At 35.3% G+C, this 17,655-nt stretch overlaps 1 protein-coding gene across 4 annotated transcripts in view; it reads left to right on the forward strand.

The window, feature by feature from the left end:
• Positions 1–17,655, forward strand: part of AKAP6 (A-kinase anchoring protein 6) — a 252,582-nt gene that overhangs the window by 149,925 nt on the left and 85,002 nt on the right. For all 4 annotated transcript variants that reach the window (XM_032444905.2, XM_032444906.2, XM_085549107.1 and 1 more), the window contains one exon: positions 16,403–16,551. In XM_032444905.2, the coding sequence (XP_032300796.2) occupies positions 16,403–16,551 (149 nt within the window). The remainder of the gene's footprint in view (positions 1–16,402; positions 16,552–17,655) is intronic.

Raw genomic sequence — 17,655 nt, forward strand, 5'->3', positions numbered from 1 at the left:
AAGTTTAAAAAAATAAAATGTATGCTTTGAAATTTGGTTTAGTGACTTAGAAATTGCATTCTTATATGAACTGTGGCTTTTGTAAGCTGAAGTCACATTTTGCCAAATTGCTCATAACCAAAAATAATTGTTATCATTCCATTTCATAACGGATTCTAGCTATATATTTTCATAGGGTAAAAAAACTCATTGTTGTTAACAATAAGATATTGAGTGCTGTGTATCATGTTTTTCTTACAATTATTACGTTAGTGTTCCAGGAATGTTTAAAGGCATTCTTCAGAACATGTCAATCTATGTGGTCCAAGACTGCTAATAACCTCACAGTGGTGAGGCAAAGTTTACTATCTTTTATGAGACCATCTGCTAGAATCAGGAAAAGAACAGAAAGCTTAAGGGGTGGCTTTCAGCACTAAGATGTGTGGTTGTCTGTGGTAGCTTTGACCCTGCTGTCTGCAATTGTGTGTGTCCAGGTTACAGGAAGCTTCTGGCTACAAAGTGAAGAGGTTGTAGGACATGGGGTGGCAGCTAGTACAGAAAGGCAAAACACACTTCCTATACTGAACAAAAGAGCTCCAACCCTTCCTTCCTGCAGCAACCCTGGAGAACCAAGGCTGACATTTTGAGTTCCAGCAGAAGTTATTAGCCAAATCTTAGGCTGTTCTCTGCTTTCCTCTTAATAGAAGAGACATTCTTAGAGCAGTGAAATTCAGCTTTTCCTTTAACTGCTTCCTTGTTTGTATTCTCTGTATCATGAAATTTACAGCTACAGTATGCATACTTTCTCTTAAAAATATAACATTAGTAGCATGAATCTTTGAAATTATGAGTTCATATACTTTTTCTGTCAAATGATTTGAAAGAGAATGTTTTGTTGGTATCAGAAAGTAAGAAAACTTTTGACTTTGACAAAATATAACTCAGCCTTAATTTTCTAGGTTTAGCCTATTATATTGAAGGTACTGGAAAAGCAAAACAGAACTCCACCTTGTAAAATGTTTTGAGTGTAGTACACTTCTGTAGCAGAAATGCTAAGTCACAGCTTGAAACAGTGATCAAGCACCTGGTGGGAAGACAGAGCCAACCCAGGGGAGCTCAGCTGCGTGTAATGCACCTGAGTGCCTGGAAGAGGTAGAGCCAGGATCCACCCCTTCCCAAACCTCACTTAAGGGTTGGAAGTGGAGGTAAAAGGTATCTTGATGGAGATCCTTATGTACCTGAGACCTTTTAAAGGTAAACAGTTGCTTTTGTTTGTTTCTGTGTTCATGACTGTTGCATTTGGGACAAGTCTTTGCTTACTGAAGCTGAGATCCTTACTACTCTGTTGTCACTACTGTTTTTTTCATCATGTTATAGTGTAACATTTTCCCCTGTGTATTTATAATTCTTATCCTGAAACTTTTACAAGTGAAGAGTCAGTCTAGTGAAAAAGCACATCATACCTATTATTCTGACCACTTTGTGTTGATTTTCCTATGTTAAAACTAATGACTTCAGAATTGCTTCTATGTGTTATTGTATGCTATGTAAGTCTTTCACTATGCTGGGGCTATCTTAAGCTGTATGTTTCTCAATAAGAATTTGGAGACTTTTGCATAAGGAAACCTTGAAATGATTGCATATATGAATGAAGAACTAGTTTAAATTTAGTAGAATTTTTGGTCTAGTTATTTTGTTTTGACATTATAAGGGAAGCATGCTTCTTTTAACTATGTGGTATCAGAACTAGCAAAGAATATTCTGTGAAATCTTTCATCGTAACTTCACCCTCATGCATAGTAATACAGCCAACTGAGAGAGCAATCAAAAAGTCTTTGTTGCCGAAACCTGACAACATTGCAGATGGTTTCAGTAATGAAAACTAGTTTCTCACTATATTCTTCTGTTGTTCCCATAGCCTAGCAAGAGGTAGAATTCCTCTGGAAGAAGGCTAGGTAGAATGAGCTATTTCATTGTGTTGCACAGGAGACTTGAGGATGGTTTTCTGATGATTATGTACAGATGAGATGGCCTTTTGCAGTGTTATGGCATGTTCTGCTGAGTTTCCAGTAGGCCAAGTGTTTCTATGTTTCCTGAACCGTTGTGTGATTGATACGCTACTGGTTTTCCACCTCATGATGAGGCATCTTAATTCCTGAGATGTTGTTTAGACTAGACTATTTCTAAGCACTTTCCTCATATATTCTATTCCTATTTCTTTCTTTGCAAAGAAAAATATTACTTAAATACAAGAAAAGTGAATGACAAAATATTTATGTTGTCAGACTTAAGACTTTGTATTGTCAAAATTGTTCTGCAGAAGCAATAGTTTCCTGGCCTCTGTGTGTTACTCAGATGGAAAATAGGACAGACTTGACTCTTTGTGATGTTTTGCAGGATTAAAAGTATGGTGAATTCAAATACATGTTAGATAAAATATTCAGTGAAGTATTATTTCAGTGGAGATACTCTTAATTTTATAGTGAACTCTCAAAATTCTGCAAAATTTCCTGTAGTACCCCTATAAAATCTGGCAAATTGCACCAAAAGGATCTGGCATTTTAGCTAGAAGCATCATACATTCAGTGTCTGGGTAGTCTTATGTATGAGGGCCGTGTCTGTATCTTAGGAATATGAAACATAATGTAGAATTTACTCCCATGGATGAAAAGTGCTTAAATTTGATTGAGTGAACTCAGTTTTCTCTTTGTGCTTATTTTCAGAAAATTATTTCTCATTTTACTAGGAGAAATAAGCAAAAGACTGAATTCACATTGATGTGATTGTTCGGGAATCTTCAGAAATTCTAACTGTAGGGCATATTCTTTTCTCTGTGCATGTGCATGCTGTCTTTGAGATCTGCAGATATTTGGATGCAATCTGAATACAGTATATAGACCTTTAAGATTGTCCATTCTTTCACTGCCAAATGCAGTGGAGGTTTGGAACGTGGAAGAATTGTAGAAACAGGACTAGATTTCAGCTTACTCTATTATTCAAGCCATCACATTCAAAATCTTATTATGAAAATTATAGAACAGTAATTAATACATGTTCCACCTTTACGTATTGACAGTGAAACACAGGAAATCTAAAAGTGAGTGGTTAAGAAATCTTTGTGGTAATAATGAATCTATAGAAATGGAACTTAACATATTTACAGCAAAGCTGTCAGGATCAGGTGGGTGATTCATAGCAGGAGGGAAGGATTAGAAAGATGAAGCTATCTTTGCATTGCTTGGAAATGTATTTTGAAAGATATTGAGGTTAAATTTTATTTAATGAAGGATTTTGAAACTGAAGCTCTGAACCATTTAATATCATAAGCTTGTGCAGAGTTCTGTATGCTAGATATGTCTGGGAACATGCTATACTTCTAAATAAGAATTTAAAAATCAGATGGATAGTAACCAGAGTAATAAAGACATTGTGTCAGAGAAATACTCTGTGTTTGGTTTGAATGCTTAAGTGTAACTGCACTTGTAGAAGCTCCAGAAGGACATTAGTTGAACACCAACAACTGGGACCTCCCATGTAGAAAGGCTTATGTTGACCGAACCCAGTTATTTCACCACAGCTTCCTGTTGACTTGAATTCACAGATGTGATGATACCCAGCAGTGGGACCTGCAATATAGTAGAACAAGAAGTTTCAGAGGATGAGGCTAGTTCTTGAGGATATCTAAGGGTCTGTGCAAACTCAAGAAGGCATTCAGTTCATGTTTGCAGATGCAGAGAGCAGCATTATGTTGTTATATGCTAAATAAAGCAAGCATGATGGGAAACAAAGCTAGAACTTCCAATAGGGCACTTATTTTTAAAATACCAGCTGAAGAAAAGCTGTCCTGAGCAACGTATCTGATTACAACCAAGCTGTCTTCTTTCCTAAGGCAGCTATTCAGATGTACTTGCATACAAACATATAATATACATTTGTACACATTTTAGATGAATTTTGAAGTATTTTTCAAACAAATATTCCAAACAAAGTAGATAAGTGTATATGTACTTTTTTTTTTTCTTTTAATGCATTGTGATATATTTAATGAAAAAAATCTATGTTGTATGATTTATAGTCTTGGAAAAAATATAACATAGTCATAACTTTGCAGTTTTTGTGATGCATGAAGATCAGATTTTTAAATGTTGGTTAATGCTTTACTAATTAAAGTGTGCATGTTAATTAAAGCAGAGGCTAATGTTAATTACCTATATTAATGGAATCTCATGTAGCACCTGCCTGAAGCAATGGGTTCAATTTTCAAAATATCTCAATTAAGGCTGAAACTTTTGATTTGCATCTAGTAGGGTTTCAATTAACTGCATTGCAAACTTAAATAACACACTTAAAGGGATAATATCACCAATCACATGAGCATAGTGGAATTGCTTGGTTCAATTATTGACTCTAGCTATGAGTGCTTTCACAGTTGGTTGGTAGGTAAATACTATGGTATTGGTAAGGGATTATTGTCAGGGACTGACATCATTTCAGTGGTTGTTGTAAGAGAGATGCTAAATTTCTGTACTTGCATCTCACTGTAATGCTGTTGCTGAAGGAGAGAAACACTGAATGTGAGTAAACATCATCCTGTGTTTAATGGTGAAGATTCAGCTTGTTCCTCTAAAATAAATGACCACTTTTCCATGACATGGTAAGGCTTTTTGTCAAATGGGAAAGCAGCGTTTGTGATAAGGGGAACAGTGTTACTTCTCAGCAAAGCTAAGAGATGTGATTGTATTCCCAATCTCTGTTTCAGTCACCACGGTGTTATGTGTTGACATAGGAGCTTTTAATGAGCAGCTTCAGGAAGCGATTAACAAAGCACTAGAAATAGATGCAATCATGCTGATTGGAAATCCTACCTAAGCTCCATAAACAAGACCATAATGTCCTGCAACCATATGACTTTCTGTGATAATTACTGCTGATGGCTCCACACTGAACTTCTGATCTAAACCTGCTCTAGTAAAATATTGATGGTTCAGTTATAATGAAACTAAGTTCAAAAGCATGGTAGGTTTTACAGCTTTGTACGCACAGTTGAAGAATGAATGTGAGGTTCAGTGGTAGGATCCAAACTTTTTCATACATGTAATGCAGCAGTATCTCCAAGAGTAGTTTCTGTGTGGTCTCTATGAAAAACGGCTGCAATGAAATTGATTTTTCAGTCGTGCTTGGCAAAGGGAAACTGGAACACAAAGTTAGCTCTTAGCCTGATCTATATTATCAGGATCTCTCAGCTGCATCTATGTATTTTCCTGCTGAAAACTGTTCTTAGGCATTAGACCATCCCATTACACCGCGTGACTACCTGTATAAGGCACACATTGTGTCTATTAAAAGCTGTAAAATTTTGCTGTAGTACACAGCCTTAACACTTTCACTTCAGTCAGTGCCCTAAAAAAGCAGATAGCCTTCCAAGTGCTAATCTGCTTTCATAGAATTTGTGGTTTGAATTAAACTCTTTTACCAAAATGTATTGAAAACTTTGTTTTAAAATATTTTAATAACCTTTGACTGTTCAGAATATTACCTCTTGTAGTTCTGGATTAATCAAAATGTTGAGATTTTTGTTGTTCCTTTAACTTCTAAGGAGACATCCTCATGTTGTAAAGTCATTACATGGTTTAGAAATCACACATTTTACTGCTGGATACAGATCAGTGTTCATTGGGATTTGAATGCCTAGGATTCTACTTTATACTGTGGTGTGTTATTGTCATTTCTATTAGACTTCCTAATATTATCTGAAGGGAAAACCCAACACTATGCAATTATACAATCATTTATTATACACACATGTCATATTTGCATCTTTGCATCTTGAAAGGTGTTATTTTGTAATTCTCAGTCTGCTTCAGACCTGACTCCTTTTCCTTTTGAAATTAAAGCATTTGTTCGTATGCACAGAAATTTCTGTCTAAATGAAAGTAAATATATCCAAATTTCTTCTGCTTATTGGGCTGTTTTTAGCAAAGAATTCTGTAAGAATAGATTTTCTAAGTTCATAATTTCATGTATGTTCTAAGTGAGAAATAGTACAGTGCCAAACCATCAGTATCTTATGTAATGATCAAGTCTTTGAAGAAAATCTGTTGAAATCATTGTATTTACAAGATTTACTGAGTTTAGGTCTCTCTGGGTATTAGTTGGCCCAAAGGCACTTAGCCAATTAAGTATATTGGAAAAAAAATGAAAGCAATCCAACTTGAATCTTTCTGAGAGGAATTTTTAACACAATTTACCTTGCTTGTTGTAAACGGAAATATAGTAGTTTCACTATTTTTTTTTAAGTGGGGTATTTTTATTATCTATGAAAGGAAAAAAAAAATAAGTTAAGATTATGAAGTGTTATTACATAAGGAAAAAAAACACCCCAAACAATGTGATTCTGTAGTACCATTTTATTGTGAAAAAGGAGGTTATGCAAACTGGAATAAATTAGTATCAGCAGTGATGTGAAAGGTACGTATATGAAGTGCTTATTCATACGTTTTATTGCAGATACTCCCTTAATGTTTGCTTTATAAGTAAGTCAGGACATTCATGCAGTGTCTGAATAAGCAGAGCAGGTTTGGGCCCAGAGTCATGGTGAGTTTGTAATGGAGGTCTTGAGGAGAGTAAAATAACTCTAACTGCATAGAATTGGATGCAGTCTATTATTCTGCAGTGTTTTCAACAAAAATGTCAGGAACAAGTTGGCTGGGGTGCATTACATAGACCTAGGCATAAGTCTCTTGAATCATAAGACTCAGTTGTGCAGTCTTTGCTCTGCCAAAATTCTGTTTTTCTTTTATGGAAAACTTTCTTAGGTATAGTATCTAAAAAAAAAAAAAAAAAAAAAAAAAAAAAGTACTAGTTATTAGCATAGCTTTTGAAGTTACTTTTGGAAGTCTGACACTACTATTAGAATCCTTGTCAAAGTAATATGTTTAATATGCTTCTGTAAAGGCAGAATTTAACAATTAAAAACCCCACATTTTTATTATTAGAAAAGACTTATCACTTATATGTAGGGGTTTGACTGTTCTCTTACTTCCTCTTAACCCTGAATAGTCCCTCTATTTGAGTGCATCATATCTTAATATTTTGTATGCATATATAAACCAAAGTTTTAAAAACTAATTTTATTACATCTGTTTTTACTGCATGTTGCTGCCTGTCTCCAGAGGCATACTGCATTTTTATTTTCAAGTAAATTTATATTAGTTACAGTCTCCAGCTGTTTTAGATATAGGATCATTTCCTGTTGGTACAGTTTCCAGGACAATTCTCCTTTTTTTTCTTCTCAGAAGAATGAGAAATTTAATTTAACAAAGACATCCTATAATTGTCTTTGTATCTAGCAAGGTATCTAACAATCTAAATATTTTATTTTATTTAAAACATCTGTCTACATAATATCATATGACTATACAAGCCTATATCAGCCTTCCAAAAGACAGCTGCTGCCACTTTTATTTAATTTATAAGAGACCAGCAAAATTGCTCCTTAAGATAAAACCCGTCTGCCACTGAGTAACATAAAAAAATAAAAAAAAAAAAAAGTTTGCAAGATGAAAATTGCTTGCGTTTACAGTTCTTAAACTAATCTTGGTTTTTCTTTTTCTTTCCTTTTTTTTTTCCCCCTTTTCTTTTTCTTCCAGATTTTAAAGCATCATTTCCCTCTTTTTTTTTTTTTTTTTTCCTGCCACCCCTCCCCCTCTTCTTCCCCAGAACTCACAATGGAAAAAATAGGGGATTTAAATACACAGGTTTGGTTGGTTGGTTGGTTTGTTTGTTTGTTTGTATTTTTTTTAGAAGCTCATTTTATTAAGATTTAAGGTACATTTCTTTTTAGGATTAAATGCAAACTAGACTTGTATCTTAATTGCAAACTTGTGGCATCTATTTATCTCCTGCTATCTTCATTTACACAAACATTTGGTGCAAATTATACTGCTTAGAATTTCCATGCTGTTTTTCAGAAAATATATAGAAAAACTGATAATGTCAGTATAGATCTCTATCTGTTTTATGTTAGTAAGCTTTGTTTGCAGTGATTCCTTTACATGAACTGTGTCTTTGTAGGAAGCAACTGATGCTGAAAAAAAAATATCTAATACCTAGTATCAAATTAGGTGCAGCAGCCATCGTAGGAAGACAGGCATAAGCATTCTACAGTATGTCTGAATAAGGCAAGTTTACCTTTTCCAGTAAGAAATCAAAATACTTCTTTTTGGGGAACTAACAGTATGAAAGGAAAATGTTTATGGTTCCCTACTGGCACAGTTATGATTGACAGAAAAAACCAACATGTATGCCACATGAGACATCTTGTTCAGGAACTTTCAGGAGGGTAGTAAATTGGCGTTGGCACAAACACAAAAAAAAATAAAATGACTTGATTCAGCAATTTTCAATTCTAAATCCCCACGCTCCAAGGAGAGAAGTAAATATTCATCAAATGATCAAAATTTATATTGATTTTTATTCTGCATTAGCAGCTCAAAGTCGAGATTCTTGACAGGGTGGATGTCGGTTTGAATGATTCTCTTTGAAATAAGGATACAGGCACTGGGCTGAGTGCTACCGTGCATTCCTGAGCCACAGGAAAAGCCTATTAGAACCCTAGGAAGCTAAATTTTTTAGAGATTGTATAAAGGCATGCTTGTTCTGTACTGTTTTGATAACTAAATTGTTGTTATTAGTATGTAAAGCAATTCTTGTTGTTCCTGCTTTACTCCATCCTTTCTGTTATCATCTAGACAACTTTTCAATATACTTCAAAGGCAAGCTGTGGTTCATTCGCTACAGCAACTGAGTTAATGTCAGTACTTCCCAGAGTAAGTGTATTTTAGAGTGAAGTGCTAGTCTGGCAGGGCAAAGGAAGCAGAGATTGTATCTTCACATTACGCATCTTTAATTTCATAGTTTCTGCCAGGGAGTAAATAAAGATCTTGGTAGAGGGAGTGGGGAAAGGAGGGAGGAATTCCAGGGGAAAAGAATGTGAATGCAGCACTAAAGCACTAACTTGATGACTGTGATTACTGAGCTCTCTGATCTAATGAGAAGGTCTGTATTAGAGTGAAATAGAAAATCATAAACATCATCTCTAATCTACAGGATTCTTACTGAATCTCAGACCCCAGCAAAAGTAAATAAATGTTAGTGTCATTTTTAACAAACACAACTTGCTCTTTTATTTTCAATACTTTTTATCATCATTAATATACTGTTGCAGTATTCTTTAAAAGTGACTCAGCTTGCACTAAAATAAGATTCATTGTTGTAAAGCAGAAGAAGAGAATAGTATGTGCATGTTTGGGTGGTGGAGGGTGTTGAAGAGAAAGCAAAATGAGGCTAAAATCCTGTAACTATCAAAGTGTTAATATATTTCCCAAACGTCCCAGGTGCTTACAATTCAGCAAACATCTTTAACAACATAGCTTTAAAATTAAATTTTACAAATGTTATGGGTAATGCTTTAATAATATGCAAATTGCAATGTAGTCAGTAGTGGCAAAGCTGACCTCTCAGCAATACAAATATTTTATGTTTAAAACAGTTATCTTTTTACAGTTCCTTCTACTTCAGTAGGTGTCAGGTGCTTCCAGAGGCTTCTAATCTAAGGATCATAAATAAGCTCAAAGGAGCAGCAGTCTGTGTATGCTTTTCATATATGGAAAGGTGACTGCATGAATCGATACATTAAGCTATATAATCTGCTGTTGCTACAGTAAGGTCCAGTCTTTACTAGTTGTGTTTTTGTGTGTTTTTTTTTTTAACTTTCCCAAATTATTTTGCAGTTTTAAATTTTTATTAAAAAAATAATCAGAAAAGTAATAAGTCTGTATTTTATGGTTTTTTTTAAGTATATTAAGTATGTAGATTTTATTCATTTTCATAGTCTGGTGGTCTTTCCTAATCTTGAAGGGAGAAGAAAGTCCTGTTTTTGTGTGCTCAATTTTTCATTGTTAATGGCTGAATGCATTAAAAAGTCAGAAAAATATTATTCCTCCTAGTAAAAGGAGAAAATGTGATTTATTTTTTTTATATATATAGTTAGAAAACATTCCCTCTCTAGGGATAGTAAAACACTGAATAGGAGTATATCCTAGACAATGAGATAATCCCCTTCAGTTTCTGAGCAAGTCAGATGAATGTTCAGTGACAGTCTTCAAGGTGCAGTCTGTGTATGAGTTCGGACTTTTAATTGTTTGACTCAAAATCTTGAGTCAAAAGGAGAAAGGGAGAATTTAGCTTGAAATTTCTTCAGTTTTGTGTTGCCGTGCACAGGAAATAGTGGGACAAGTTGTTAAAAAAATGTTTCATATTTACTAAATTAATCATTCCAAACATTTGTCAAGCATGTAAAAGTTTAAAATGCAACTACTTGAAAAAATTTCAGAATGTTAAGGCAGTACTTAAAATAATTTCATTACCATGTAATATGCTCACAAATGATGCAGTATAACATCTTTCCTCTAATACGGCATCATTTTACTACTCATTAGTGCATTTTACATAGGTTTCTTTCAGCATGATGAGAAACAGAAATGTGCAAAAATCTCAGTTCATTATCAAATGTCAAAACATAAAACTGGAAAAATATAACAGTATGGTAAATGTACACAGTTTGCTTCAAAAGTAAGACTTCCTATTTATTTCCATGGAAACTACTATAGATACAAAGAACACAATAGCACTAGTTGATAGAGCAGATTCTCAGATACAAAATGCTATTTATTTATTTTGTACAGTCACCACCATTTTTGCCAGCAATGAACAAAAGCCCTCATGCCACGCTCATAGAAATCTGTGCCAGCAGAGATGACCCGTTGTCACTGCTGAAACTCACCAGCCACCACCTTTGTGTGCTCACACTGTTTGGTCTCCATAAATGCTCAGCAAGTGTAGACGAGTGTTACTGGTTGCCATTTATTTTGTTTTCCTCATGGAGAAATTCAGTTACATACGTCATGTTTCCAGGTCAGTTGCCATTTTGTCAGACTACCCCTCTGCTGTCATCTGTTGTACAGCAACAAAATGTATCAAAATATTGGCCAGAAGGTTCAACTTCTACTGCCAACATTACCCACCTCTGATATAATGAAACAGTGAAACAGAAGGTGTTACTTTTGGAGCTGCCTTTGTAATTACAAGCTAATGTTTGTTGTCAAAGTAACGTTTATGCACTGTAAGTTTAAAAGAATAATTACCTTTTTTTTTTCTTTTTTTTTCCATAATCAGTGGAGAACTTATGCTGTAATTTCAAATATCTTGTAAGCCACTTCCTACAAATTGTTAATTGGAATTCTCTTCACTGTAGTCAGTAAAGCTCCCAACAGAAAGAAAAGATTCCTCCAAAATGTGCACAAAGTAGATCTCTGTGAAAAATTGCAAAGAAAAAGGCCATAATGTTTCTGATGTGAGCTCAGTTGTGCCTTCCTGTGGTGTGCTGCCTGATTTTCCCTAGGAGGTTTTGGTTTCACAAGAACCTTTTCTCAGTATTTTTAGAAATGACCCATGAGCCCATCACTGTGAGGCTGAGGGCAGAGGAAAATTCATGAGTGCTCTTGAGTTTATCTTGCATGTGTTTACTGTCTGGAATTTTGAACTTTTGTGTATTCAACCTTAAGAGTTGCCCTTTTGAGTGCCCAGGCCTACTGACCTAGTTACATGTATGGCCTTCACATGTGGTTTGGTACTCAGCCTGTTAGGGGAGAATTAGAAATATTAGTGCAAATTCTTCATTATTTCATTTTAAGCCACTTAATTGTTCAAAAAGTGTTAACAGAGAGACTGGGAGGACTGTGCAAGTAATGGAGGTTTTAATTAAGTAAGATTAAATGTACGGTTTTAGCACACTGAGGAAATACTTTCAGCACCTGATTAGTCTTTGCACTTCCTATCTACTTGGGGGTCTTGAGGCTGACCTGGGAAAGTGTTCACCTTAATGTTAAACATAGCATTTCTGTGTTCTGACCTCCCTCCCACCCCCAGCAAATTGTTGATACACTGGGCTGGAAATAAATAAATAAATAAAAATCAAATCAAAGCTGAATGTTGTATTGATAAATTGTTATTAAAGTAGGACAACTTTAACATGTTTTGTAGGACTGGGACTGCTGGGGTCTTCTGATTCTGGTGGCGATCTGGCTGGTGTCACTGAACAAGGCTGGAAAGCATATGGCAGTTTTGATGAAATGTACTCTAACCATTGTATTGATGTCTTCAGATGGATCTGAGTCCTTGTTAATTGGTATCTTGCTGTTTCTTAGCAAGAATTATTCTGTCATCCCAACCCTCTGTATGAGCTTCCTTGTTAGAGCAAACATTCTCCAACTGGTGCCTGACCACTGCAAGCTCCTCTTCTATCCTTGAGATGCAAACCTGCAAAACAAAAAAAACATTTATTTACAATTTTGGGATGCTATTGTCAGAAACTATTCACAGCCCTGGAAGTCTCAGGAGATATTATTGCTTTCATACTTTCCTTTAATGCTTTTGGGTATTTATGACAAAAGAAACTACTTTGGATCAACAACCGAGATCTGCTTGAACCGCAAGACATGCCACGCTCCTGTAGTGTATTTAGTTTTATACTGAACAGAACCAAAGGCAGGGGGCAGCCAGGAATTAGACACCAGAGGACCAGAATTGAAATTAGCAGTGTGATCTGGACACCTCCATGGATTTGGTCAGACAATGCTTCTGAGGCCATGTTACTGATTTGAGTTTGCACTCCACAGTCTTGAAGTCACAGGTCATGTTCTTACCCTCTTTAACAAAACAGCAAAAACAAAACTCTACTTCAGAAAGGCATGGGAAACCCTGTGACAACTGTATTGCTGCCTTTTTTTTTTTTTTGTTTTTCCCCCCCTTGATGTTATTTCTGATGTCTTTAGGAGCTGCCTGAGAAAGCAGTCCTGCCTTCCTGTAACACAGCCCTAGTCTAAAATTTCATCTTATACCTCCTGTGGACAGGCATAAAATTCACAGTAATGTTACTGCTGGTGTTTAAGTTCCACAAGGAGTTTAAGTACTTTGATAAGTAAGAACATTGTTGCCTTGTAATTTTGTTGTTTTCTTTTCCATGTGGAGGTTTCATATTGTTGAAATTTCAATTTTAGCACACTGAAAAATATAGTGATGAAGTTATTACAGATATAAAAGCATTTCTTAGATTTATTATGATAAAAACACTTTGCTAAGACTTTAACTGATAACATGCATGCCCTGATTAGCAGATTTAATTTCCTGCATGATCAAAATGCAACGTGTCCTTTGTAATTGGACTATCAGATGTTCAGCTTTCATAAACACATCTCACAATATAGGATTATTTTTTAATCTGATTTCAGTCCATAAGAGAGTGTGCAAATGAAGGATGTGAAAGTTAGGAAAACCAAAAGCAGAAAGGGCAGTACACTAAGGAAGAAATAAACTGCAGCAAGGTCACTATTTAAATTTTGTGGAGGAAGACATGGGGGGTGGAGGGGAGGGGAAGAATAAAGAAAAACCTGAAAAAACAAATAAATATTTGTTACACAATGTCATTTAAATTACCTAGGTGACTTGTAAGTCCTGCTTCTACCCGATGTGTTTTCAGCAATAGAGGATGTGCTATCTCATTGCGCAGTTGGAGTGGTGGATGGTCTGTACTGTCTTCGGTCAGATTCTTGCCTGGCAAAGAACTCTTTCTGTCAGTTGTATCTCTGTGGGAGATATCTTGGGCTCTGTACTTGAAATCATTTTATTCAGTAGCTGCATCAGAGACAGTCTGTTTCATGTTCTGTGACTATACCTTGTCTACAAATTTGTAATGTGGGCAGATAGTCTGAATAATGAGACAGAAAACGGGGGGGCTGGGGGGGATCAGGTGGGGGGGGGAGGGAAGCTTAAATGCAGATACTACCACGTAACTGCTACTGTAATCAACTTATTTCTAGTAAGACATTACTTCTAATTCTGTCTATGGATATTAAGAATATGAAGTGTGTTCAACTGGGATGTGTACATCCTTTTAGACAGTTGCATCTGAGGTTTTTCTGTAAAATATACATATAAACAAACATTTTAAGTCTACATGCTACAGAATGTCATCTGACCACCTCACCTTTTGGTGAAAGATGGAATGTGCGCTTTAAAATAAAGTATTTTTCTTTATCTTAAGATCAACTAATGGCGGAGAAATTAAGTCTGTATTTATATATAATTCTAGAGTAATTGCTGTCTAAAGCTATATCATTGTGTGCAAATGATATAGCTTTATGAAAGTATTGTTTAGAAGGGGTAATGCAAGATACGGGAACCTTGTAATGCCAAGTCAACTGCATATAGTATAATTATATAACACAAAATAGTTTGCCTACAACAATGCAGTTAATAATAAAAAACTTGTGATTCCCAGGAAATAGTGTTTGAAAATACCATTTCACAGATATTTATTCTAGCACATCTCAATATGAAAATGGTTTACAGCATAACAACACAATTCTGAATTCTTCTCTCCAGTTTCTATTTGTGTAAATGTTAAGTCTCTCATTTGACACACTATATGTATCCTTTCAGTCTCCTTCCTCCCAGGGTATAAGCCATTATCCCATGTCTTGTCTTTCTCCACTTTAGAATAAGGTCATTCTAACATGTAGGTCTAACAAGAAATACAATGTATTTTCATTGATTGGTATTGCCTCTGATTACCCCTTTTGTGTTATGTAGTGAACTGTATGGTAAAGGACATTCTGTGCTGTCATGCAAAGCCAGTCCTAAGGAATTCTAAGGAACAGACTCCCTCAGTTTATTTATAAGCTCCTGCATTTTTAAAGAAATGAGCCCCTTGAAGATAGTCTTGAAAATATTTACAGTTATTAACCCATCACTAAATATGAATATTTGGCACAATTGTACAAAAATTTCAGTTTTCTCACAGAAACTAAGATAATTGATTTATAAAGGGATCATAATCCTGAGCTACAAGAACTGGGGAAAAACTTCTATTCAGAATTCACAGTGTATGATTTTAAAGGAGTTCAGAATCTTCAGTACAATATGGCCTCGTAACGCTGATGAAATAGTGGTTACTCATTCATTTATCTCCAGATGCTTACTTTCTCTTTCCATCCTGTATTTTCACTGGGAGATAAAGCAGTTAAGCATAAGAAAGATAAATTTGTAAATGAAATGGAATTTTCAAATCAGGTAAATCGTTACTTAGGAAAAACTTCATCAATGCTAAAGAAAGGCATAAGCAAATGTGCAGAACATATTATGACATGTTCAAAAAGATATCCAAACCTTCTTTTGGACATTCTCCACTGCCACTTTATAAGTGCCTACTTCCCTTCACTTGCCAACATTTTTCTTTGGTCTGGATTTTGCGCATTTCAATTCTTCGATGCTTTCCCTCCTTTGTCTGTGTACAGCTGCCATTCCATAGCCTGGTAACTCTGCCGTGCTGTCAGCAACCAAGCAAACTCTTCACTTCTCTGCCTGCTGCAGTAGAAAATGCAAGAGTCCTTGCACAGAATTTCCTCCATTTGTTACATTTGCTTGCCATAGTACCAAATAGCTAAGCAGGCATTTTCCTAATAGAAATGAGTGTGTAGTTATGCAGAAGTAGCAGATTTTGAAACATCATCAGAATCTGTAATGTGTTTTTCTTTCAGAGAGGCATATTAAAAGAAAACAATAGCAGATTGGTCCCAAAGTGCTCTTGAACTTGCTCTATCCTCTGTTTGTTTCCCTTTTCCTAGGGGCAATTGTAGCGCACAGCAGATTTCATCTTATCATCTGGTTCTCTGAGCCCCAGAATCAAACTGATCACTACAGCTGCACTAAATAAAGTGCCTTTTCAATAGGTTATGATTCCAAATATTATTCAACATTCTTCTGGTCAGGCACAGAATCTGCCCTAACTTACTGCCTTCATCTTTGCAGTAACAATTTCTGAGTAATCAGTGGATGCCAGTAAGGGGAAAGCAGAATGTGACTATAGCTGGTTTCTTTTGTTTTGCTTACACTTGCTGCTCAAAACAAAAATACTTAACATGGTTTTCATTAATTATGAAGCACAGGCAAAGCATTAAACAGATAAATGTTGAAGCCTATGATAAATATTTGTTTATGTATCTACATGTAGATGTTCTCATGCAACATTTGATTGGATATACATGTTATGGTATATCTTCAATATCCTCTGTTACTTAAATATTTCAGTTTAAGCATTTGAGAATACACTGGTCTTTTACCTGACTCGCTGGCTCAGCCTTTTTGACTATCGTGCTAAGAGAAAATGATGGTGTGAAAACTCCTCTGTTAAAATTTTTTGCAATGCAAAAGTAGATGTTTTAAATGCATTCTTTTTGAATTAAAGAAAAATGTTCTGTTTTTTTTTTTTTTTTTTTTTTTTGGTTTGTTTGTTTTCTTTCTCTAGGCTGAGGTTCAGCTATGCTATCTGGAAGCACAAAGAGATGCTGTTGAACAGATGTCCTTAAAGCTGTACAGTGAGCAGTACAACAGTAGCAGCAAGCGAAAGGAAGAGTTTGCTGATATGTCAAAAGTTCACACAGTGGGAAGTAATGGGTAGGGAACTATTCTTTTTGTTGTTTTATTCTCACTGATCTGTATTTTTTACATGATATACTCTTTCTTACTTCTAGTTAACCTGAACTTTTCTTCCTAGGTCAAGAAGCAGTGAAAAACTTTGTAATATATTAATGCAAAAACGTATCTGTTCTACATAATGTACCCAAATCATGGTTTGTTCATAGAACTACCTTAACATTATCTAGAGGCAATCCATTATTTCAATTAAAAATAAATGTAATGCCTTTTGACTTCAGAATTTTCTCCTTTTATGTCTTCATTTCTTTTAATTTCTAAGCATGTTAGAAGGGAATGTCTTTATAACTTGTTAATACAACTGTAAGACAATTCTCTGTAATGGTTATTATACTGGTGACTAGGGAAGTTGAATTTGGAGCTAAAGTATATGTATATCTTACATTATATATGTAGAACATGTATATTTTATATGTACAAACATATATGTAATTGAAGTTAAAATTCCAAGTCTTGTACTTCTAGGAAGCAGCAATTCTAACTCTTTTTCACATGTTTAACTGTTTTCTTGGAAATTTGAGCAAAGAAGCTTAGGCAGATTCATCACAGAAAAGGTGTCTTGAATGGCTGCCCCTTGCTTTTTCACAATTAAGTTATTGTAGCTCTGGTATAAGAGGTTTTTTTGTTTGTTTTTTGTTTTTTTGTTTTTTAACAAAATCATATCTGGCAACGCTAAATGTACATAGGGACATAGAATACATAATATAGCTTAGGTTGGAAAAGACCTTAAAGATCATCATGTTCAACTGCAATGGAACCATACTACCCTAACTCTAACAACCCTCTGTTAAATCATGTCCCTGAGCACCACAACCAGACAGTTTTTAAACACGTTCAGGGATGGTTACTCAACCACCTCCTTGGGGAACCTATTCCAGTTCTTAACAACCCTTTTGGTTTTTCCTTGATATCTAACTGAAGTTTCCCCTGGCACAACTTGAGGCTATTTCCCCTTGTCTGGTCACCAGTGAGAAGAGACCAACCCCACTCTCTCTGCAATCACCTTTCAGGTATTTGAAGAGAGTAATAAGGTCTTCCCTTAGCCTCCTCTTCCCCAGTCTAACC

This window comes from Coturnix japonica, chromosome 5 (assembly GCF_054131305.1).
Source record: "Coturnix japonica strain WE chromosome 5, WE-NBRP24, whole genome shotgun sequence".
In the NCBI taxonomy this organism is placed as follows: Eukaryota; Metazoa; Chordata; class Aves; order Galliformes; family Phasianidae; genus Coturnix; species Coturnix japonica.